Genomic DNA, 25,567 nt, shown 5'->3' with positions numbered 1-25,567 from the left:
GGTAAAGGCAGCGGCAGAAGAGCGGCAGAGGAGCGGCACTTGTTGCTCGTGCTGCAGTTTTTAAGGAAAGTCATGCTTTGGAGGAGCACCAACAGCTAAAGAGGAAAAGAGAGCAGTTTGCTTTAGATGCTGAAATAGCTGCAACCACTGCAACGTTGGCGGTAATACAGGCCATGTATTAATGCTGTGTGGCGTTTTAAAAGCAGAAGAGACCAAGTTTCTCAAATGCTGTCGGACTATGACACAACATTTCGACGGAGCATATGTAGAGGTGATATCAACTATGATGTGATAACATTGATTTAAGATTCACACAGAAACATACAGCATGTGCATATATCTTTGATGGTGGAGAATTCTTAACACTGCTGACAACTTACAGGACATACACTATTGCCAGATCTATCTGAAGCTTTGTTTAATTAGTATTTACTATACGTTTCAAATGTTGACACAACGTTTTGTGACAACGTGAAATCTGTTGTTCCAACTTTAGAAAATGGTTTGCATGGAGTTAAACATTTTAGGTTAAACTAAACATTTACATTCAATCAAAAATTAAGATCTCTTGTTCACTTTAGGATAACTTTATATATTTTTTTTACTTCTTAATAAAATACTTTGCACAGAATATAAATATATGGGTTATTCAACGTTTTGTTTTTGTCATGGAGGTTCAAAACAGACTCATGCAGGCTGGTCTTGTTCTTCTACTTCTTTGTCTGATTTGATGTTTTATTGATTCAATTTGCCTATCTGAGCAATAGAAAAGACAAATCAAAACACAACAGTATAAATGAATAATAATAATAACAAGAGCCAGGATTCAGAAGCTGGAAATACCAACATTTTATTTTCTACTTTTTGTGACTACAGAAATGTTGAAACATTTTGAACACTGAAAAAAGCTGGATGACATCATCACTTGCTTCTCAATTTTCTTTCTTTTTTTTTCATTTGCTTAGCAATCACAACAGATGATATTGCACGGCACTGAGAAAGCAGTAGCAAAGCCTGGGAAACAGCAATGACAAATCAGGTCATGAGACATGGAGTTATACATCTGAGAGTAACACTGACAGTATTGCCTCTCTGGCACACTCACACACACAGGCACTCACGCACCCAAACACACACTCAGACACACACACGCACAAAACCACACGCACTGAAAACTGAAGAAGCTTTGTGAGTTGAGAAGATAAAAAGAAAGAGAACAAGGTTGACAAGAGCACAAGGCCGACGAGAGCAATGAGATTTCATTTGGAAATGCAAGTGCAGGATGAACTACTACTGTAATCTATTATGTCTATGACAACAAATATGCTTGTTTATCAAAACCCTTTCAAGCATCTTTGTATGTGAATAGCTGGAGGACACCCCTCTGCGGGTGATAAACTAGTTCCCCAGCGTTAAGAGATCCAGATGATTGTCTTAGGCGCCGCAGTATTGTTATGAGACTTGTAGCCAAGCCACCCATCACATGGGAACTCCTTATGGACGAAATAAATAACAGAAAATGTGGTAATGGGGGAAAATAGATTCACACTGCATCATTCATATCCTCATGCAGTTATACTTGTTCTGTAAGCACCTGTACTTAGCTGGAAAACGTTCTCCGTGCTGTGACATGCTGATACTGTGCTGTTTGTATGACAGAGAGGAAGCAGTACTAACAGTAAGGCCTCTGACAACCAGAGGGAGTCAAACTCACTGTTGGTGTATGCACCAATCAGACACACACATGCATACACACCAGCAGTACGTACAGATTTCAAAAATAGAAGAACACACAGTAAAGAAACGCATGCAAATAAACACACACATACACACTTGCATACCTCAGCAGCACTTGACATGTGAGTTGCACACACTCATCCACAGACAGAAAAAAAACAAGCAGGTGATCGTCCCCATACACTCACACACTGATTCCTTGGTTAGTTCTTTGCAGTTTTATTAGACTTTGCTCATAGTCATTACACGAGTACGTACCAAAAGAACAGATACTAGATGGAGCGAGGCGGCAGTGCCACGGCAATAAAAACAGACCCAGCTCCGCGGCACAGCCCCTGGCAGACCGGCTGCCCAGCCTCAACTCCACCTCACTCTGTGCATGAGACAGCAAAGTGAGCGGGACTTGCAGCCCTCGTTTCAAATGCTTCAGATTGTACATTGAACAGGAGATTCCCCACATGGTAGAGTAAGCTTGTCTACATAGCCCTACGCCTTCTACATTCTATACCCGTGCGAATGGCAAATCAAAACTCAACAAGTCTACCTCACAAATGCCAGTGCTTTTCAACATTATACATATTTTTTTCCAATTTTTGGTTTGTTTTAAAAATCTTTGGATGTGCAGTTAATACCCATAAAATAACCGTTTTTCTTTTAAAAAGTCAAAAGAATAGAAAAAACACACACATGTACACACTGCTTTTTGCCAGCTGTTCAACAAAGTAGCTCCTGTATCACTTTGTCTGCGTTGGCAAATCAACTGTCTGGGTTTCTGGCAGTGTTTAAAACACACATTGAAATGCCGGCTAGGATTTAGCTGAAGAAGAATACAAACTACTCCTTTTATATCTAAGCGTGGGAAATAAGGCTGTAACATAAAACTTTCTTTTTTGTTTGTTTTTTTTCTTCGAAAACCTACTATATACAAATCTAGAGTTTCTACAAATGCATAAATTAAAGCAGTGGTTAACCATTACAAAAATGCAATTAAATTAAAATCACAACACAGAAGTAGAGAAAAAGGCAAAATATAAACACAATATCACAGCAGTTGGTTTTACCCTGTAAAAGCAATAGTCTACCATCATAATATTGGCATAACCCAATGTCTGATAAAAATACGCTTCTCCCTCCATCCCTTAAGTTTCTTACATCAACCCTGAAACTTGTCGTCCGTGACTTGAAACAGAGCACATCTGCCAAAAAAACAACAACTTCAAAATAGATAATCATACAGCTTTTTGAAGTAACAACAACAGTTACCACACGAGTGGAGTTCTGCCTTACTCACAGATAGACGTCTCAATGCAGAACTCAAAGGAATTATTACTATGAGGTATTCAGAGACATTGGTAAAGACATGCACGGCCAGAGTGCTGAACCTTCTTACACACAGCAGAGAGACGAGGAAGGTTTGGGGAAGGAGGGATGAAGGGGTGAGAGAGAGGAGAAACAAAGACCTTTGGTTTAATCTGTAGAAGTGGACAAGAGAAATTCCTTTGGTATGTTTTCATTGCATGGTTGCGCTGGCGAAAGCACCACGGTGTGATAAAAAAAAAAAAAAAAAACCTTTCCTTGTCTCTTCAGTAGCGGCCCTTCTACAGGCTGAGGTATTCACAGAGTCAAAGGTGAGAGGTCAACAGCGGTATAACACTTTGGTTCAAGCAAGGCACTCGTCCTGGGAGTTTTAGAAAGATTGCAACACGTCTGCTTCTACTTTCAGGAACATGTCTGCCTATAGTTGAGTCAACATTTCTGCCCATGGCTATGTCGGCTTGTCTGCCTATTATCATGTCAAGAAGTCTGACCTATATGGTGGATCAATATTATCAACCTATAGATACACACTAAGAGGCTGGAGTAGAAATAAAGCTGCAAAAATAGACACAGCGGGATATGAAGGCGAATCATGCACCCAACTAAAACTTAATTTGATTATACAACCACAATTTTAGCTTTTTTTAAAATGTTGTAGTGAAATAAATACTTTGGTACTGCTACAAAGTTGATAAATCAGATTGCTAGTGAGTTGTCTGTACCCCTGCATGGCCGCCTGTGTGTATCTATGGCTAGATCAGCATATCCGCCTATAGCTGCATCAGCATGACTATCTATGGAGCTGTAATCAGAGCACAGATGAAGCAAGAGCACGCATAGCAGGGGTGCATGGGTGGAGAGCAGGTGGGAGGGGGAGAAGAAAGGAAGAGAGATAGAGGAGCCGGGGGGGGGGGGGGGAGGGGAGACATACAACATCTTTAAAACACCACTCATAGAGGCCGTGCAATGAGAAAAAATCTTTGGTTATCTTTGGTATCATCAAAGTGATAGAAATCACGTATGGAACTTGAGTGAGGTAGCATCTTTGGTACACACTATAAAACATCAGCAGGTCTTGACACATTTTTAGTTTCTTGTCATCTTTTTGGTTATTTCTTTCGGAGGTGAAGAAGCAGCTCCCTCTCTCCTCTCCGTCAGCGCTTGTTCTGATGGATGTAGAGCTGCTAACCCTGGCCATAAGGATGATGGCGGCAAGGGGGGGGGGGGGCGGCTCGATATATTTAATGATACGCTGCCCTGGGCCAGCCCTGTGTAGTGCTTTCCTCCTAGTGCTGAAATGCATAGCTTACGGAGGCAGGATGAGGGGGGGGGGGGGGTGTTTGCAACAGGCAGAGTGGGTTGCTTTCGTATTCAGGTGACGAGGTGACATTGATGTGTAAGCGCCTGAAAGTGATTTGATCATTGATATCATCCCCTCCACCGAACATCTTTGATGAGGAGATAAAATCAAATGCACAGGGACGCCGATGCTTATTATTAGAGTGGTGACACAAAAAAACCCATCAGAGGCCGTCTGTCTCCCTCACTGTGTCACATATACTCAGCATGAGAGGCAACATCTTTGGTTTCACCTTTGCAGCGATAACACAGAACTGAATGGATTAGTCTTTGTTCTTTGGCTGCTGGTATTTCAAAAATAAAGTTTAGCTAAATCTGCGGGATAGACTCAGAGGAAAAGATGTATCTGTCATGATTAATCTTCACATTTAAAGTAACATTCAGAGCTTGTGAAGATATCACTGTAATATTTGGTTTGATTAGAAAAGGCATCCATAAGGCAAATATCAATAGTCAATTCTCAGAGTTGTGTCATATAATATTTCTATTCGCGGGGAACTTATGGTGCCAAATGTGGTATGGACCATAAGCGGTGACATTATCTTCGTTGTGGCGACTAACAGTCTCAAGAGGTAAGATACAAAATAGACTCTTTGGTTCGATTACTTCATAGCAGAATCTGAAGTGGTTTGATTTCTAAGATGCATGAGAGGCTTCAGGTTGTAGAAGGCTTTGGTTTCTCTTGTTTAAATTATTCAACGCTTCAGCATGTTGGAAGAAAGCACTACCATGGGTGTTGAGGTTAGGTTTTTTTTTTGGTATTGTTCAGGATTTTTTGGTTTTGGGTTAGCAGTCTACACATGGGCATTTCCCTGTCTGTCTGGAATGCTTTATAGAAAGACAGACAGCTGGACAGACAGACAGACAGATAGACAGACAGTCCACCGCCACCGATCCAAACAAGGTTGCACAACAATCCGGTCGCTCCTGTAGGATTTTGTGTCTTTAAAGTTGATTGGCCAATCCCACCGGAGCTCCACATTCTGGCTGTTCTTCAAGGGTGTGGACAGCTGCAGATCAGACTGCCAATAGGGTGATTAAACCTCCATTTAGGGACCCATCATTAAAACCAACCAATCAGATTAAAGATAAGGATGGTGAATGATAGATTGATACTGAGTGGGGAGGTGTTGGGGGGTAAAGCTAGAGACCAGTGACAGTGAGTGTGTATGAAGGGGGGTAAAACTATAGTCTTTTTGCAGTATGTTACACGTAAATGTGTTGCTGAAACAAACATTTCAAAGCAGGTCAAACAAGAAGTCTTTGGTTTGTTTTTTCATCTTTGGATACTATAAATATCAATATAGTACAGGTTTAAGGGCAAAACGTTGCTTCAAGGTCTTTTTAAGTTTCTCTTTGTTTCTCATAAGTTTTAAAGCTTTTCCACCGAGGTTGAGTCAGTCCATGAGTTGGTCATTTCAGTCCGTCTTCAGGCTTTGGTGCAGGAGTTGGGGCCAGGGTGACCGGAGCCGTCGTCCACCCACTTATCGAGGCTCCGGCGGCGTGCGTTCATGAAGAAGTTGCTGACTGTGGTCAGCTCCAGGCCCAGCTGCTGGGCGATGGTGATCTGCAGCTCTTTGGATGGACGCTTGTTCTCTTTGAAGATGGCATGGAGCGTCCGCCGCTGCACATCTGTGAACACCAGCCGGGGCTTCTTGGACATGCTCCCCCGCTCGCTTCTGCCGTGGTCCTGTTCCTTACGCTTACATGCTGTGGATTCAGAGGACAGACAGAAAGAGAGAATATGTTTGTGAGAAAGAGCAGAATATGTACACTACTAAATACCAGATACTGTTAATATGTACATTAATTATGTGACCATCTATGTTTCCTGTAGTTATTGCATTGCTCTTTTTACTGCACTGTTAGTGTACAGTTTTATTATTATTGTGCTGCTGTGTTTATTGTATTTGTGTAACTCTGGCACAACAATTTCCTTCGTGATGAATAAAGTCCTATCTTATCTTATATACTTTGTATAAATACAACAATCTGGACCGGCATGACAATCTTCCCTCAATCACACCTTGACCTTGGATTAAAAAAAGGGTTAAATAAATATATTGACTGACTGACCTATGTATTATCTCATTGGTTCACCTCAATACTAGCTCCAGGTAGAAGTATGATTTCATTCAGGACAAACTGGGATGATTATTTAAAGCCAATACCAAAATCAGATATTTTCCATTCCATTTTCAGTCAAATATAGATTATTTGGTGCACAAATGCAGGACCAAAACTGGTTAAGATTTTCATAGATACTTATATCAAGATAGCCTTGACATATAATAATTGTATTGAGTAATTGTATCCTAAGAGCCAACATGATAATTCCACAATCATCCAATATCACCAGTGAAAGTATTATCTAACGTATACCAGCATTGCTGGTATAAAAACGTCCATAATTTTTGGGGAAAAAAGCATTTTCAACTATGTAATGTCTGGAGAATCTCATTCTCAGATCTAACTGCTGATCTGAATGATACACACTCTGTATCTCTCTCTCTCTCTCTCTCTCTCTCGCTCTCTCTCTCTCTGTATCTCTCTCTCTCTCTCTGTAGCTGCTGCAGCTTGTATATAATCAAACCAAGAACAAAAGAGTATACACACTGGATTAACTGAACATTTAGTGATGTTGTTGTAATGGGAGCGTGTCAAAGTGTTTATTTATCTCTGATCCTTACATGACTACAATCGTTTTAACACTATTCCCAAGGCAACCCTTTTAGATGTTATCTGTTGGTTGTAACTTTGTACAGACACATGCAACAGCCTGCAGGTTGGAATCGCTTTTCCACCTTTGTTCGAAACACTAAAACTCTTTCAGTGTGCACACCGATGGGGTGCATGGGGAATAACAGAGGAATTAAACTCTAGTGCATTTGTTCAGAGAGCCCCATGTTGGGGAGGCGGGCTGACAGACAGAAAGCCTGTCCGCCGGGAAACAATGAGCGCTTTCCGCGGTGCTGAAAACAAAAGGTGCACCGCAATATACTTGAGTTTTAGAACAATAAACAACAGATCATCTAACGTTGGAAAGAACAATTTGGGATTCTGTGTGACAGCAAATCAAACATCACTACAACTGATCTCATTGCTGTTTCATTTTCTTCTTATTAAGCCCGAGGACAACCATCTAAAATTGAGGTTCATCTGAGGCCAGGAGGGGGCAGAAGTGGGCTGCTGGAGCGAGGCCCAACATGGACTCACCGGGGAAACGGCATTTGCCAACCCCAAAACAACTCCCACACCAGTGGCGATTAATTTTGCAAAGTGTACCGAGTAAATGTATTAAATGTAGCAAATCAATGTATTATAGAAAATCCCTAAACCCTGTAATTAACAAAGGCAGTATGATACATAAATGCACAAGTGCAGCAGAACAACACATTGGGAAAAAATGCCTCTTAGCTATATTACATATAGAAAGGGGTTCATTTAGTCCTATATTTTTGGATATTAGTTTTGCATAAATGCCATTGCCTTTTAAAATCCACATACAGAAACAGTAACTCATTAGGGAGAGCAAATATATTGAAATAATGATTATTTATATAAATTAGTTGAGTTGGAGCTGATTTTGCCGATCCCACCTTGTAACCTCACTTCTGCACACACTACACGCTGTTGTAAAGTACAGTGCGGCGACCTAGCCTGCATGACCATAAACTGGAGTATTATTGTGAGTTTAAGCAGCCCGGTGTCTCCAGTGCTGGTAATTATTAACAGAGAGCCGGTGCTGCTATAAATCAGCAGCAGTGAAGGCCACTCCGACAGCAGCAGCCTCCACACAGCGGCCCGACCGGACCTGAGGCCCGGCCAGAGAGCCATCTTTCCCAGGACAGGGGGGCACAACAGCGGCCTCGTTATCACGCTAATCACACACCCACACACACATATACACACACACTGCTGCTGCACCCGGCTAATCATTACAAACAGAGATAACTCCACTCACTCAAAAAACAGACTGCACACACTGGGTCTTCAGACACGGTTAGTCCTGCATTTCATAATCTCACAGAGAACAACAAACAGACCTCTGTGCTGCAAATCCTGCAAATATTCGACCCTCTGTTTTAGAGTATGTGTATTCTCCTTTACTGTGCTAGTAATACCCTCAATTGCCTAAAACACCTGAAAACAATATTTTTTCGGAAAGTTGTCAATGCGATTACAGCTGATTTACGGAGTTTAAATAGATTCCTCAGTTCTGAATGTATTAAATATGAATTGTTCCCACTATCAAATATGGCTACTTCAAAAAAGTTTAAATCTATTTTCTGTATTTCATTCTATTCTATATTTTATTCTATCCAATTCAAGCAAATGCAGATGGGTAATTGAATACGTGGGAAAGGGAGAAAAGGCCCGAGATTAATTTCAGAATCCTAGATCAATAAGTATATCACACCTACTTCAGCACACGTTCACATATCTAGTTCACCAAGGAACGAAATTATCAATAAAATGGCGATCAGCCCATTCCCTCCAAATTAATTTAGTTTTTAACTGTAAAATAATTCCCTCTCCTATCCTTTTTTTGTATGTCATATATATTTTCCTTGTGGCGTTTCTCCACTAAAAAACACACATTTCTGTATTGCAGGTTCTGGTTCAAGAAAAGGAAAACAAAACATATTTGTTCTTGTAAAAAAAAAAAGGTTTTCTTTTGAAAAGTTAGAGATTAATGGGAACATACTAAAACAGGCATGATCATTTTTGTTCGAGGTATGAATGATTCATTTCTCTTGCATTTAAAAAAAAGAATCACCTCATATTAATATTAATATAGGCTGATGACTGAAAACTAAACCAGCTTTCAAAGGCTCCATTAATTATTTTCATAAATCCTTAGCAAAAGTCAGTGATAACATCTACCCCCCCCCCCCCCACACACACACACACAAATACGCCAGCAGCAGCAGCAGATGGGAAAACTGAAAAGTAATCAATTGCGATTACACTCACATGCACACGCACTCACATGCACGTACGCACACACACGTAAGCAAAATCACGCACTTTCCATGTGGCTGCAGCCTCACTTTTCAAGAAGCCAAAAAGCCCATTTCTAGGTCATTGATTAGGCCTATAAACGTTAAAAAAATCCATTGGGTGTCTGTGAACGCGCACATGTGATTTGGGCCTCAATACGCGCCCTAATTGACTCGTGCGTACCTCAGGGACAAATTAATCCAGAGGTCTATCAGTTCATTAGAGAAACCTCAAGTCAGGGTTAGTTTACGACCAAAACATAAACACATGCTGTCTTTCCCACTCCACTGTATTCTAGTTTGTATAGAATTGTGTTTAACAGTGTTGAAGACAAAGCTATATATTTACTGACTAAATCATGCATTTCTTCACCAGTACTAGACATTTAAATGTACTTTATCACAAAATGTCAATAACTTTTTCATGCTGTTTCTTTTTACACCAAGGGCAACACTGAAAAGGCTGATCGGTTGCATCCACACCAAAATAAACACATTCCTAACGATTTCTGGGCGAAGGATCAGTTTACGCACGGTCCAGTGGTCGATATTTTGAGGTAAAATGACATGAGCACTTGTTTCACACAACCCCCAAATCAGTGTAGAGACAGAAAAGGAATGCGTATTGATAATAGTCCACTCATGTTGGTGCACGAAAATTAGCTTGGTAAACTTCACATATTGTTTACACTCTTCATGTTGGATTTCACCATCAAACATACCTCCCCTCCAAGGCATAAAGCTTAAATGTGGGGTCCTTATCTAAAGAAACCACACTCCCAAACCCCGAGGCATGGCCTGCTGCGCTTAATACCATTTCACATCCGGAATATTTTATCATCAAATAATAATTTGTGGAACCATGTTAGGAGAATAAAGTACAACCAGCCAAGAGGGATCATTTGCCCTGAATGCTACCCTGATGTGATTTAACACTCAGATTGCTGTTATATTTATAGTTTTTTTCTCTGTATTATAATAAAAAATAAGAGCTAACCCCATAGCCCACTTGACCCATTGATCAATATATGGTAGCATTCAGTGCTAATGATCCTATGTGCTGACACAACAGACGCTTCGGTTTCTCTCAGCAACACATTGAGAAGATGAAAACAAAAAGGGGGCTTTACCGAGGCTTCGCTCACCTGCGAGCCTGAGCGCACTCATGCGTTGGAACTCAGGCTCCTGCAACCACTTCCACATGCGGCGGAAAGTCTCCCTCCCGGACTTGAGCTTGGACCAGGGTTTGGGGTTTCTAAGCAGGTCGGACAGGGTCCCCTGGGACCTGCACAGGACCCGCTGGGCAAAGATGGCCTGAGGGATGCTGTAGCGCTTCAGCTCTGTGGTGATCCTCTGCGCCACCTCTTTGGTATTCACCTCCTCCATCTGGCCCCCAGAAACACCACCCCCTCCACCGCCACCCCCTTGCTGCCCGGGCCCGGAGGCCTGCTCCCGGCTGTTCCCCAGCCCCTGGCCGTGCCCCTGCGCGCCTAGGTGGGCGTGTGGGTGGTGGTGGAGGCCGTTGATTTGTACCATGCCCGCCGAGGAGCTCATGTGCTGCTCCGTGTGTCTGCCGAGCATGGAGGGGTGGTGAGCCTCAAACCCGCTGGGGGTGAGCATCTTCTCACCAGGCATGGCGGCACCGGGATGAGCGTAGGGAGGGATCCCGGCCTGGGACGTGTGTATGCTGGCCAGACCGGAACCAGACAGCGGGGAGAGGCTCTGGCCCATGCAGGGATCTTTGTGATGATATGCGGGGTACAGACTGTTCATAGGCGCCAGACTCCGGTCCTCTCGCATCAAAGTAAAGCTGCCACTGACATTTCCGGGGATCCTCTGGTGCGGATGATGGTGAGGATGATGGGGATTGGGATGGTGGTGGTGGTGGTGATGATGGGAAGGAAACTTGTCGGACACGGTGGAGATGGGGGGTAAGGGCTGCAGGGGTGTAAGGGTGGTGTAAGTGCTGCATGCACTCATGCCGGGGGGGACTTCACACATGCTGATGGCTGGGTGCAGGTGTCCGTGGTGTCCGGGGTGATAGTCCCCGCTGTCCAGGAGGGTTGCCATGCCCATAGCGCGGTGGCTGAGACCCCGGGAACGGGCATGCGGACTGTGGCCACTCAGCAGTTCTCCGTGACCGACCACGGACTCATGGCTCACTCCGTGCATGTCGCCAATATTTTCCATCGACAGATGTGCGTTCATGATCCGGGCAGCGCTGTGGACAAACCATCTATAATGATCTACCTGATGTCCAGAAGTCCTCACGTCCAGTAAAGTTCAATTTTCTTTTGTTGTTTTTTTCTTCTTTCCTTGCCTGCCAGCCTGCTTTTTGGTATTTCTCTCCTTATATTCGCATGTATTCTCCTATGCCTCTGACGCTGTTTTGCAGAATGGGAACTCCTTTTTCGTATCCTTTTTTTCTTGATACTTTTGTTGTTTAAAAAAAATCATTTTCTGATTCCCTTTATATTTTCAAGCCCCCCCACCGCCAACCAGCTGTCCTTGCGCTCCGGTCGGGTGCCGCGCCATCTCTCTAGTTGTGTGTCTCCAGCCCCTATTCCACCGCAGCACAGATCACTGTCTGCACATGCGCACTGTGAACACACATCTCCTCCCATACGCGCTCTCTCTCTCTCTCTCGCTCTCTCAAACACACACCGCCCCATTGCTCTGACGTCAGCTACCTTATTAAGGAAGGGAGGTATCAAACCACCTGCTAAAGCTATTCTCCCCCGTAACCCATATCCAGCCTTTACGGAAATGTAAAAAAAATGCAAATAGACGGATCTCTAATAAAATCCTCACTTCATCGACCCATGGAAATAGTGTGGAAGCACTGCCTAAGGTTTGATGGCCAATTGTTAAATAGAAAACGTTTCATTCATTAGAGCTATAATGAGGCTTTACATTCAGTCCTCCTTAAATTATTAGGTGCAAATTAAGTAAACTTCCGGGTTCATTTGGAGTTGATTTTTAACTAGTGAGGTCTGGGATTCAAAACATCAGAAGCTCCAATGAAAACACACTTAATCCTTCTCCAGAAAATAGCAAAAGAGGCTTCAGAAATGATGACAAGACATGATGATTTTAATTAGCAGCTAAAGGGCTGCCAATAAAGTTGTTTTCATGCACCATATAGATCCATTCTTTCTACCAGGCTACTTCAGCTGCACCACCCTACCCCCACACCCCTTACCAAAATATGTGGCGGTTTAAACACACGAAAAAGACTGTAGTAGGCTACCTTCTCTTTTGATAGAAAAAGATGAGCAGATGTGTCTATTGTTCAAACATTAGGCTTAACGAACCAAGCTCAGCAGTGTGTGTGTGTGTGTGTGTGTGTGTGTGTGTGTGTGTGTGTGTGTGTGTGTGTGTGTGTGTGTGTGTGTGTGTGTGTGTGTGTGTGTGTGTGTGTGTGTGTGTGTGTGTGTGTGTGTGTGTGGGGGGTGTGTGTGTGTGTGTGTGTGTGTGTGTGTTCGTGTGTGTGTGTGTGTGTGTGTGTGTGTGTGTGTGTGTGTGTGTGTGTGTGTGTGTGTGTGTGTGTGTCCTAATTGAATACATGCATATATACTCCTAAACTTTGATAATAACTTACTTGCCTACACACAATGACACTCCAAATAAAAGGCCAACATTTTATTTATTCAATAGGAAAATATTTATTTTTGTCAACGGAAACTTCCACATTATACAAATTCACACACAAAGAAACTCACAGCTTTATCCGTAAAAAAAGGAAATGACATGCTGACACATAATACGATTCGTATCCCCGTGTTGCATCATGTTGCATAAGTGTCAAACTCCCCAAACCTGCAGCCTGATGAAAGCCGGGCCCTGCTGACATGTCAGGGGCCGTTTATCCTAATAGAGCGGTATTGCAGGGCGTCCTCCGCCGGACGAGGTGACAGCTTGCAGCGGTCAGTGTCCTGCTGGACCCCCCGCTGAATGAGGGACATGTCAAAGGTGACGCTTCAAGACTCCCAAAGCCAACATCTGCGGGGGGACAGATTAACCTTTCAGACTTTTCCCTGTCCTGGACCTGCTAGGGGCCCCGCATCTGTCAGGGTCCCCACAATAGAACCAGCGCTCGGTTGAACGAGTTAAATAAAAGAAAAGAAGAAAAAAAAGAGACGAAGTTAAACTGTCTCTGATGTGAAGTCAATGTCAACGGCGTGTGTGTGACGTGTGTCGAGACAAAAGACACTAATTCCCCGAAGTGTGGCTGTCCAAGCGTGTAGTCCTGTGGACATAATAGACTGATGCAGGCAAATAGGGCTGTCAACAGGGTACCACAACAATGACTATGGTTACATGTTTATTTTAAATAATGTGTTACATGTTACTTATTATATTAGATACCCACACTTAAATGTGTTTTGAATATCATCCAATATTTTCATTTGAGGTTTTACCGTATTATATAACATTAAATAACTATATTTATGGTTATAGCCTATAGCTTACATTTTCCGATTTGTTTCTATCCAATAAATAGACAAGATATAGAAAGACTGAGGAATATCAAAGGACAAGGTTTGGCCTTATATGGCAGCAAACCTCATCTACACATTCTCATGCGGATCGATAAGCTCCTGCCATGTCTGCACGAGCTGAGCTCCATGTGTTTATGTGTGTTGGCTCTCTACGGCCATTGTGCCGATAAAGCCCTGGCCCTACGAGCCGGTGACATTTGCTTTGCAGAGAAAATGCGTACAAGGGACACGATTTTCTAAGTACTACGAAAAAGGGGATACATTTCAGGCGAGATTCAATTCAATTACACAGAAATACACCAAGAAGTAGTGCTTTGCTGAGCCGTGCATGTGCGGATGCGGAAATGCGGATAAAGCATATTTCTTATTTGACTTTTTTATAATAATCTAGCTATATATGAAAAAGAAAAGTGTGTGCCAGGCAATGGGGGACTTGAAGGCCCCGTGTCAATTACTTACAGGTTTCACACTGATTATTAATCTGGGGGAATATTCCCGTGAAGCCCAGAGCAGCATATATCCGAGCAGAAACAATAATGCCTTGCAGAGAGGACCGTGGATCAATATTTCGGCAGCTCTGCAAAGTGACACAGCGTTGCCAGCGTTATGGATGTTCAAAATGACAATTACAGCTTGTTTGAGAATAAGCCACTGCTAAATGGCATCTGGTGAAACTAAACTTTTATAAATGAGGCTACTTGAATTTGGCCTAAATGGTTATTTATGGTAGATGAACCCATGATATAAGGGCACATGCATTGGTAAACTGAATTAGCCTTTTGAAAAATAAATCATTGCTCTTTTTGGCCCCGTTTTCAACCTATTTATCGATTCACTTTTTAAATGTAAATATTGTTGTTCTGCAAATCTATTTGATTTCCTTTATTTCATTCAAATCCCCCCCAAAATGAAAAATCTTTGTGGAAAATATAAAAATGTTAAATGTTAAAATATTTGAGAAGATATGAAATGATGTCTCTCTTCCCTCTTTTCTAAAAAAAATGTGCATTGCAGTGTCTGGCTGGCCTTTACAGCACATTTGAAGTATAGGCCTTGAAAACACACCACAGCGCACCAATCAATACTGAATACAATTATAAATCCTGGAGGATCTCAGGCTAAGGCTTTTGATTTGTTAGAATAAACTAACCTAAAAATATACGTTTTTAAAACTGTTTTTCTGTGGCAATGTATGCGTCTATATATGCGTTGTAAAAATGTGTTTTATTAAAGTAAGGTCATTATTTAAATCAGCAACCTAGCTATATCTTAAATAACAATACATTGGTCGAAATTACATTAATATAAAAGCTGTACATATGAAATTGTTTAAATGTGTTTTACTTTATTCTAAGGCTGAAACGGTTGAGTAAATAAAATAAGAAACAAGATTGAATAAATAGATACATCCCCATTTCGACCTCACTAGTTAGCAGGCGAAAGAGATATCATCTTCTCTTTAAGCTGATTTAAATCCCTTGTGAGTATTTAGGACGAACTTCTCTAAGTTTTTGCCCAAACATGAGCATAAAAACCTCGGAGGCATACAAGCAATAAAAGCAATAATCATATGCTTCCCGTCTCCTTCATTAAGGAATTTCCTTTTTTCTTTAATGTTTCCCCAATTAATATAAATGCCATCATGGCAGAGCAGCAGATGCCGGACCTGCTGCCTTGCTCAGGGGTAAATCAACTGCCTCTTCCCTCGTGTTATTCCGCGTCACCTGCTCTGATTCGTGCATTCATGTGAAATGAATAAGGCATCACTTTACATTAAGGTGTCCATATGCCGCCCATTTACTCCCTGTAACTTTGGAGAGACTCCAATTATGACAACAATGTTAGCGATAGCCAAACCAGCCCCACCGTGATGCTCCAAATGTTCAAATCCAGATGACTTCTTACTCCAACAGACTGTGGCTTTAGGAGCACCAATAATTAGTCTGGAGTGAACTGAAAAGCGTCTTTCACATTTTCTGGCGAGATGCTGAAATGTGGTTTGATGCTTTTATTTTTGGCGCCCTACATTTTGTGGTTTTAGAAATAGTTATTGTAAAAATGATTTGTCATGATTTGTCAAGATAACTTAATTTTAATTGGCTTTTAAAAATATCAGAGATTTCGTGTTTTTACACGGTCGATTAGCCTGGCTGAATGTAGAGGCTACTCTAAACATGTTCTGCTATATGTTCTCTGAGATTTCTTTTAATACAAACACTAGAAATCCTAATACTTGTATGAATGAAACTGCACCTACTTGAATGAATATTGCTTAATTTAGACAAAACAATCCTCTGAGATGGTGGTCCTGAAAATTAGGGATTATAATGATGTTCTCCTTTTTTAGCATCGTGTCAAAATAAAAAAAATGTCATCTGATAACAACGTGAGGGTGGGGCTGGGTTTGAATAAGAGACTTGACAACATGTTTTCCACATAATCATTGTCTTTGAATCTTAAGTTAACACATGCTCATTTTTTAGGAGAAACTTGACTATGTCTGATAAATGAATTAACATTGAGAATATTTCACAAAACAGCTCAATCTATAGGACTTTAAATGTGTGCGTGTTTACATTTTCACAGCTTAATAATTTACCTCAACATAGTTTTATCAGCAATCGTTTTGTTGTGTTTTAGTATAAAAGTCAACTTTAAGAATATAACCCCCTATTTAAAATACTTCATCTTGACAGCCCTACAGAGATGCGTTTTGCAGAAAAATCAATAAGTAAATCCTGACTAATATTTACCACTGTGGGCTTGACACTGCATTATTATTAAAGCATTTTATGAAGCCAAATGTTCAATTAAGACCTCTCTCCTTCTGACAACCTGTTTGGCCGTGCACTGATGCCACTATGCAGATATTACAGGGTGTGTGTGTTGCAGGCAGCTGCTGTAAGTGTGTGTGCAGATCAGCGTGCACAGAAACTGTGCGTCTGACTTGAACGGTAATCTTTTGTCCACGTCTCTTCTCAACAGGGTGCACAATGTCTGCATTAAAACTCCTATTCTTCTGCACCCCACATATACACACACTCACGCACAGGCAAGGGAAAACGCACACACACATACACTCACACTCACACTGTAGTCCCCGGCTTTACCGCAGGCTCCCATTCTGCCATGCTTGCGTGACACTGACATGCAGCAGCACAGGGTGACAGAGCTTTAACACCAATACATAAAGTTGTTATCTCCAATATACGAGTTGCAAAAATCACAGTAATCGCTCGAATATGTGCGTCTTCTCCGTGCGTGTTTTCCCGGTCCCACCCTCTTCCTCCTCCGGTTCCTTTCCAGCTGTTTCTCCAGAGCTGCCAGTGTCCCAAATCCTGACCGATGTAAACATCCTTAGCCGCTGCACGTTTTTCCGTTTCCACAATAGCAAATTATCCGTCTCGCATAAAGCCTCCGTTTCCCTGCTCCGGAGCCGTATAGCTTCTCTCCGTGCTTTTCTCGATGCAGGCGCATTTGAATAGCTGGCCGGTGTTGTTATGGATCCGTGCGCACTGAAAGAGAATCAGTATGCAAATTGTTTCAGTTTCAATCGAAGGGTTCGATCCGCTGAGCGTCAGCCCCTTTGGCACGAGAGGCTCCTTTGCTGCATAAATGTTTATAATGATCCCATATATTAACACACGCACACACGCACACACACATAGAGAGAGGAGAGAAAATACTGGACTATTATTAAGATGTAGCTGAAATATTCTTACTTTTATAAATACAATGCAGATTAGATAAGGGAAGAAGGAGGATGGTGACTCAGACCTGAGACTGAGCTAAACACATTTTAATTTTTTAAATAAACCCAAGTATACAGGGTAGGCCTATAAGATGCACTAAACTATTTATATACTAAAATTAATATGTAATATGTCATGGATGTTATGTATCCACGGCTGTGTGCAAGTAAAGTTACCCCTTTTAATTTTTCTCAAAACAGAAGACTAAAATCATACTTTTCATGTTAACACTTCACATTTTTGCAGACACAAAAAAATAGTTAATTAAGTTATTGAATGTTGAGTATTTTAAAAGACCAAACATTTTTGACTAAGCATTGCTGTTATGTTGATTTTATTCACAGTCTGTCATATTTCCAAGCATGGTTTGACGTATCCGAAACTTGTATTAAATAACCAAATGTAGCCCAAACAGGAGTATAACAGTGATTATTAGCACACTACAGAAAACAAGCACCATGGGGAGGAAGGGTGGAAAGAGGAAAAAGAGTAAAGGTATTAAAAAAAGTGATGGGGTGAAATTACAGGAGAGGAGTGTAGCAGCAGAAATGTGGAAACACAGAAAGTGGAGCATAGGTGAGGACAGGAGTGGATCTGAGAGTTTAGGCAATCAAAAGCAAGACAGGGAAGAGGAGGGAAAAGAGAGGAAGGGCAACGAGAGGTGAACAGAAAGGCTGAGAGAAGGAGAGTGTGGTCAGGAGGAGATAAAGCATCGAGTCCGTTATCCATCTGTTCCAGGGTTAGAGTTTGGCCAGCTGAGGGGTCAGGGGTCGAGGGTCAGTGACCCCGGGGCCTGAGGGCTCGGTGGTCAGTGCGTCGGCAGGTACACACTGGGGACAGGATTCTGAGGTAAATAAATAAGATAGAAGCTCTCCTAGCTCACATAAAGATATACAAATAAATATACAAACATATATATATATATTATTGATTTTATTCAAAATAAAACGGAAATGGGTCTGAGTGCATTTTGTCTGTTTGGTTAAATCCCTCGAAAATGTTTTATTTTATGTTTTTGATGTAGGCATTGCTTAAATGGTCCAATGTTGTTGACAAACACCCTCTTCACACAGTTCATTAAGTGGCTTCTTGATTGACATGACCGTCCAATAACAGATTGAGTTTGCCCTGTTGTCATTTAACAGTAGATTTCTATTTTGAGCACCATTTCTTGTCCATAAGGTCTTGATTATATTTGTACATTAACAGTATATCTCAGATGACAGAAAAATAAGATTTTACAATTTTACAGGCTTTTATTTGGAATATGACATGAACTCTGTTTGTTTTGGTTCTTCACATTGACAGATTTAGTAGCAGATATGCATTTATATCAAACCCCTTGACATAGTCGGCCAGGGTAAAAAAGAAAACGTGCATTACTCTTCTAAATGCTGTAACATCTGGTTGACTGAACTAAATAATGATCCCTCCGATGTCTTCATCTGTATTATATCTTATACTTTAATGAATAGGTTTACACATTGCAGATACAAAGAGTAGGGAAATTTAATAATTTCCCCAAAAATATAGATCATATTACAGATTTTACAGCCAGGCCTGCATATACACCTGCACACTGATATTTAATGATTTTGCTCTATTAATCATATAACACTATACTTTTTATAGTTTGTTGTTTTGATTTGAGAAACTTCAGAGCCTAAATGCAATTCAACTAAATAATATTCATAACTTCCTCTCTTGTTCTAATGACTTCCGTCATGTTGGTGTCGATATGAGTTCATGTAGAAACGTAATAAACTATATATTTCCCTGTACGATAAACTGTAGTATTTGAAATATAGATTTAAACAACTTTTGAGTTTGCAGCTTTGGCTATATGCAATAGGGCTTAACCGTTATATTAAACATGTTTGGATTGGACCAGACAATGCCTAAAGAGATTGGAAGGAAAAGGAAATGAATCTTGACTTACAATAACTTAATCAACTTAATTAGCTCAAAGCTGTTGTGTGACAAGTTGACATACTCCAAAGGTATACTAAAAATCACTACCAGTTCACTCGTGTATCCCTGTATAATCTTTCTCTCTCTATATATACTGTATATATCTAATCTCACACTAATCAAATCTTTCCACGTCCAGGTATTACTAGTACAACAGTTGAGGGTCCCATGGAGCTGAAGTGTATATCCCTGTTTAAACTTTAATAATGCATTGATCAGGAGTGTCCCTCCTGATCAGTTAACATCCTCTCAGACACTTACACAATAGGAAGTGCCATATTTAATAACCCGTCTGTTAAAAGTGATGTGTGTGTTATTATCTCATTTGGATACATTAATAACAAGGCGCTCTGTGGTTAGTTCAAGGATTGTTGTCCTTTACTTTTCCCCGAAAATCTATATCGCAGAAAGGGGGAAGGATTATATATTTTATGTCAACAAGAGACGGTCCTCTCTTTGTGAGTGTGTGTGTTTGTGTGGCTGTGAGCGGCTTACCATTCTGCACTATGGGTCTCTGATGTGTGTGAAACTACGAGTGTTGGTTTGTATGTATGTGAGTCAAAAAGAAAGAGACGTGTGTGTTTGCTATAAGGTATGGGATGTTTCTGAACCTTCATACACACAGGTGAACTGCTTTATGAAGACTGTGTAGGTACTCTCAATTTATTCACATATTTAAAGCTGACATTTTCCTTTAATTTATTTTGTTACTACTCGGTCAACCGGTTTTAATACATGAATAGACCTCTTTCAAGCAAATGTATCATTGCAACATTTGGCAAGCAAACAAAAACGTTTTCTCAATCAAATAAATGATTGATTTATTAAATGAAGTGATTTCAACATCAGCCGATGGGAGGAGGTTCATTTGGTACCAATATATTTCACAATAATGACCAAGAGTCGTGACGGCAAGATAATCTGTCATCAGCCTGTAATAAACACATTGAGGTTTCAGTTAATAACGTTGATAAAAAAAGTTAAATTGCAAACATTTTTCAGCATGAACTTGGAGTGCAGCATTTCACCGATGGCATTTCTTATTCTATTGATTTTCACTTCTCCAAATGTCCACTTTATCATCTAGCGTCATCTATTGGTGTCTTTAATATTTACTAAGTATTTGGCCTAAATATGCCTGTGTGTCATCACTTTAATGTTCACTTTCTGAAGCAATATTGGATATTTCATTAGTTATCATTCAATCGGATCCCCGTCAAGTGGCTTGCAGGCATGAGACTGTAGTACACAGTATACGAGTACTAGTTTTGGGAACTTACATTTTCATTAATCATCATTTATCATGCACGGCATGGTGAGGACAGTACACACAGGTGTGTTTTCAGGCTGTGTGTTTGGTGGTGGGGGGGTGGGGCAGGTGGATGGATTAGTAGGGAAAGTGGTTGTCGTAAGGACAATGATGTCTGCATTGAAAAGAGGATTACACGGGTTCCCCCTGTCATCATGTACCTGTCATTATGGGATTACTGACACCACTTCCACCTTTTCCAGTCAGCAGTGCAGGGTAAAGCCTTCAAAGTACCTGCACACTCATACAGACTTAAATCCTCAACATGGGAGGGATGAGGGTGGTTTATGTCAACGGGAAGGGTGTGCATGTTGGAGTTTGGCAGGAACCCACTGTTTCAATCCAAGGTAAGATTGTATGCACTTTTTGTGTGTGGATAAAAATGATCTTTATACGAGATGTTTTGTGATTCTAACAGTGCATGTCTTGTAGGAGTAGTGCCGCAACAACCAGTCGGTAAGAAACCTAAAGAACCTAAAGCAAACACACAAACATACAACACAGTCTCCTATACATTTACACATACACACATACACACAAAACATGCAGATAAGGTCAATTAAAAGCCTCCCACACAACTAAAACCGTCTAATGTGTACACACACCGTCTATACTGACACACACACAGGCATGTTATGAGAGGAAGAAAATGAATGGAGCCATGATTACCCCCTCACACACATACACACCCTCTCGGTAACAGTGAATACTGATTTGGTACAGTCGCTCATGATATCTATTGTTCATTAGTCATTGTTATCCCGCTTTGATGTAGCTGTAATGGGCTTTAGATGTGTAGACGGGCTCCATAAAGACCCCTGTTTAGTAACGGCCACAGTTTAAATGCTCTTAATGTGCTGCCGAAGTGTGGGGAGGGGCCAGGGGCTGTAAATCACAGAGAAACGGGGTTTATAGAGGGGGGGATAGGAGGGGGAGATTGGAGGTGAAGAAAGGAGCGATTGGAGAGAAAAGGAGACGAGAGGGGAGAGAGGGAGGGGAGGAGGAGGTTCAGGGACGAGGGAATGGAATCTGTGTGTGTGCATTCTGACGAGGCAGAGAGCCTCCCTCCGAAACTGCAGGCATGTTTACACAGAGCAGGTTCACACAGTCCCTAGTACACACACACAAACACACACACACACACACACACACACACACACACACACACACACACACACACACACACACACACACACACACACACACACACACACACACACACACACACACACACACACACACACACACACACACACACACACACACACACACACACAGTTGGACCCTCTCTCTAGTTAAGGTGCTCCTGTGTCGTGTGCAATTTAGCATTGAGCTCTGCGACAAGGGATTAAACTAACGTAACCCTGTGTGTGTGTGTGTGTGTGTATCTACGTGTGTGTGCTTGTGTGTGTGTGTGATCTGCCTTGTTCCCGGTAGGGACAGAGCAAACAGACAGAGGCACCTATCAGCCTCTCCATTGTATTCACCTGATCACTAATCTTCAATGGTTAAATCATTATCCATCCAGCACCTCAGCAAAGGGCCAGGCAAACACTACTGGGCTGTCACCGAGCAGCACTGGTACCTAATATGTTACTGACACACACACACACACACACACACACACACACACACACACACACACACACACACACACACACACACACACACACACACAAGGGCTCACGGTTCGGCAGGATACTGGTATTGTCGCCAACCGTGATGCAAAAAAAAGTGATATTGATATCACATGTTCTGTTGGCAGTTCCTTAGTTTAGTCCATCAGTTGTAAATGGTAAATGGACTGTACTTATATAGCGCTTTATCCAGTCTTTAAGACCCCTCAAAGCGCTTTACATACTACATGTCATTCACCCATTCATACAGAGCAGTGTACCTTACTCTATAGGACCTAACATTCACACACATTCACACACCATCGGCCATCGGGAGCAACTCAGGGTTAAGTATCTTGCCCAAGGATACATCGACATGTTGACTGCATGGGCTGGGATCGAACCCACAACCTTCTGATTGAAAGACGACCGCACTCCCTCGCAGCCACAGTCGCCCGAGTTGTCATTTGTAATCGGTTCATCTGGTTGCCTTTTCCTCAATTGTTTATTTTGTAAACCTTGGCACAGTTAGTTACATTCAACATGTCTCTCCGCTATATATAATATACATATTTTCTAGATAATTTGACTATTTTTCTTTCATCCATAAAATATAGACTTTTAAAACGCGTTTAAATAGTGCAACTATCCAAAATCATGACGCCTTGCACTGAGATCAAAAGTGTCTGCCATCTTTTTAATTTCACCAACAGAATCCCGTGACATGGATGCCAACCATTAGAAATGGAGAGGGGGAAAAAATAGCCATCTCAAGATTTCAGAAACAGTATTATGAAACTATTGAGTCGTGACTGTGGACCAACGTCACTGTCACACATTTGGATGCGAGACTCTATGTAGCCTTCTTGGTTTTATATATTCTTTTTCAAGTTCTTCAAAACATATTTTGATAACATCTTTAATGTAACTTATTTTGGCCGTGATAATTGTGTTTTGAAAATCTGAAAATGTGACAGTCCCTACAACTCATAGACACAAACTCCATTATCTTACAGGAATGCATTCACTGACAAAAAAAACAAACAGGCGCTGTATACATCGAATACAATTTCAGAGGTGGTAAAGTTAAAACATTTAAACACACATTTTACATGATTGCCATCACAGACACAAGGAAATAAGAAAAAGTATTGTATGCACTTGTTAAAAATGCATGCACACACAAAGAGCCCGAGCTGTTGCCATCTACGAGTCTGAGGGGCCTCCATCACTCCCAGCAGGATACTCGGGCAAATCTAATTGCAGGTAAATGTACAGTGCTGCTCTCTGTGGCTCCTGTGTGGAGAAGATGGAAGGAGAGGCCCAGGCAGCGACATGGTTAGTATTGGTCGGGATGACTGATCGGCCTGGCGCTAACTACATTAGACTGTGGAGAAGTGGCTGGCTCCCTCTCCCTCCCCCACACACACCAGGGCTGCTCCGCTCCCTCCCTGCCTGCCCCTCCGCTCCTTTAAAGATGGCAGAGGTAGTCGGCGGGGCTTTGGTGGAGCTTCTAAGCTGAGGGCACTGGGCGTGACCCGTACCCGCTGCGGATCCCTGCGTATCAACCTCCAATAGAGAAGCTCATGGTTTATTGGAGCGTATTAGCACGCCGTTGGGCTGGAGGTAGTCCAGGCCCATGGAGAGCTCTGCCATCTGAGATCTGATCAGAGGTTATTAGCAGTAAAGAGCCACGGTGGATGAGGGGAGGAGAGCCATCATTTACAGGGTCAGAGCCTGGCCGCACAGAGCCGGCTGGGCAGTGCTCACACACACTGATAAAACACACACGAGGCTACAAGCACACACACTGGACAGTAAAGGGCGGCTCATTACTCAGTGAGAGCTCAGGTTTCCAGCGTAGACCTCTCCATTAGACCCCCAGTTAGGGAGAAATGAATGGCTGCAGCTTCTCCGCACTCATAAACCATCCAACCATCCACAGCAGGGGAAAATGAGATACAAGTAAAAGGTGGGAGGGGGATCTTCGAAGTAGTGTGTGTGTGTGTGCGTGAGCTAAGGGGTCCTCGGGGTCTTTGAGATGGAAATGTCCAGCTGGCAGGCCGTCTGCTGCCTGACCCCTGAGCTCAAGGTCAAAAGCCAGGGCCCCCAACCAACCGGCCACTGACCAAACACACACATACAGTACACACACACACACACACACACACACACACACACACACACACACACACACACACACACACACACACACACACACACACACACACACACACACACACACACACACACACACACACACACACACACACACACACACACACACACGCTTACCCCACTCTTGTTTGTATGTGTGTGTGTTTGTGTGTGCTTTCAGAGCGAGAGGGAGCATGCACTCTGCTTTGTGCGTGTAATTGATCATTTAATCTGGCTGACATCATAATCCCCGACGCGTGTTTAACTAACTGGCCGAGCGGCGGAGGAGCAGAAGGGCTGAGTAATTATCTCATTTGGATACATTAATAACGAAGCATCACTCACCGTTAACCACGGCTCCACCGGTCCTGAATCAATCACAGCATAGTGTGTGTAAGAGTGAGAAAGAGTGTGTGCATGAATTCTTGTGTGTTAACATGCATGTTCGATGAAGCTGCGTCGATGCGTTGCACCTCGAAGCAGAGTGTCGGCCATCACAGAGCCCAACCTGCAGCGAGCTAAAATGGAGACCGGTGCATCTGCAGTATCACATTGGTGTATGGATTTGTAGGAAAGCCAAAGCGCTCAAAGAATGAACCACAAATCAACAATATTGGAAGGGGAAACAATCACAGAATTTAATCGAAAGAGGAGAATATGAGGATATGCGGTGCACGTCAAGGAACGGGCATATTGTTTGGTTTCAAAGTGAAGTGCACATTCAAAGCCAATTGCTCAAAGGACGGAGATCCACACAAACAGCAATCAAATTAAATGGCAGTTGAAACAAAGAGAAGCGGACCTACGCTTGTGTCCTTCTGTGTGTGGTGTGTGTGTGTGTGTG

General features: G+C 42.1%; 2 protein-coding genes across 3 annotated transcripts in view; both read right to left on the bottom strand.

Annotated features, from left to right (window-relative positions):
• Window positions 1-25,567, bottom strand: part of myo5aa (myosin VAa) — a 424,551-nt gene that overhangs the window by 106,285 nt on the left and 292,699 nt on the right. The window lies entirely within an intron of this gene.
• Window positions 826-11,979, bottom strand: onecut1 (one cut homeobox 1). 2 transcript variants are annotated; one of them, XM_079663252.1, is made up of 2 exons: window positions 10,547-11,979; window positions 826-6,123 (listed from the first exon to the last, which is right to left on the bottom strand). In XM_079663252.1, exons 1-2 carry the CDS (start codon window positions 11,622-11,624, stop codon window positions 5,843-5,845), a joined length of 1,359 nt encoding a protein of 452 aa, XP_079519378.1. In that variant the 5' UTR covers window positions 11,625-11,979; the 3' UTR covers window positions 826-5,842. The 2 variants fall into 2 exon arrangements, with proteins under 2 accessions (XP_079519378.1, XP_079519379.1); XM_079663253.1 differs by having other exon boundaries at window positions 10,562-11,979.

The sequence above is a fragment of the Notothenia rossii genome, assembly GCF_949606895.1.
Source record: "Notothenia rossii genome assembly, chromosome: 2".
Taxonomy (NCBI): Eukaryota; Metazoa; Chordata; class Actinopteri; order Perciformes; family Nototheniidae; genus Notothenia; species Notothenia rossii.
The sequence above is the reverse complement of the archived record's forward strand: the minus strand, read 5'-3'. Positions and strand labels throughout refer to the sequence as shown.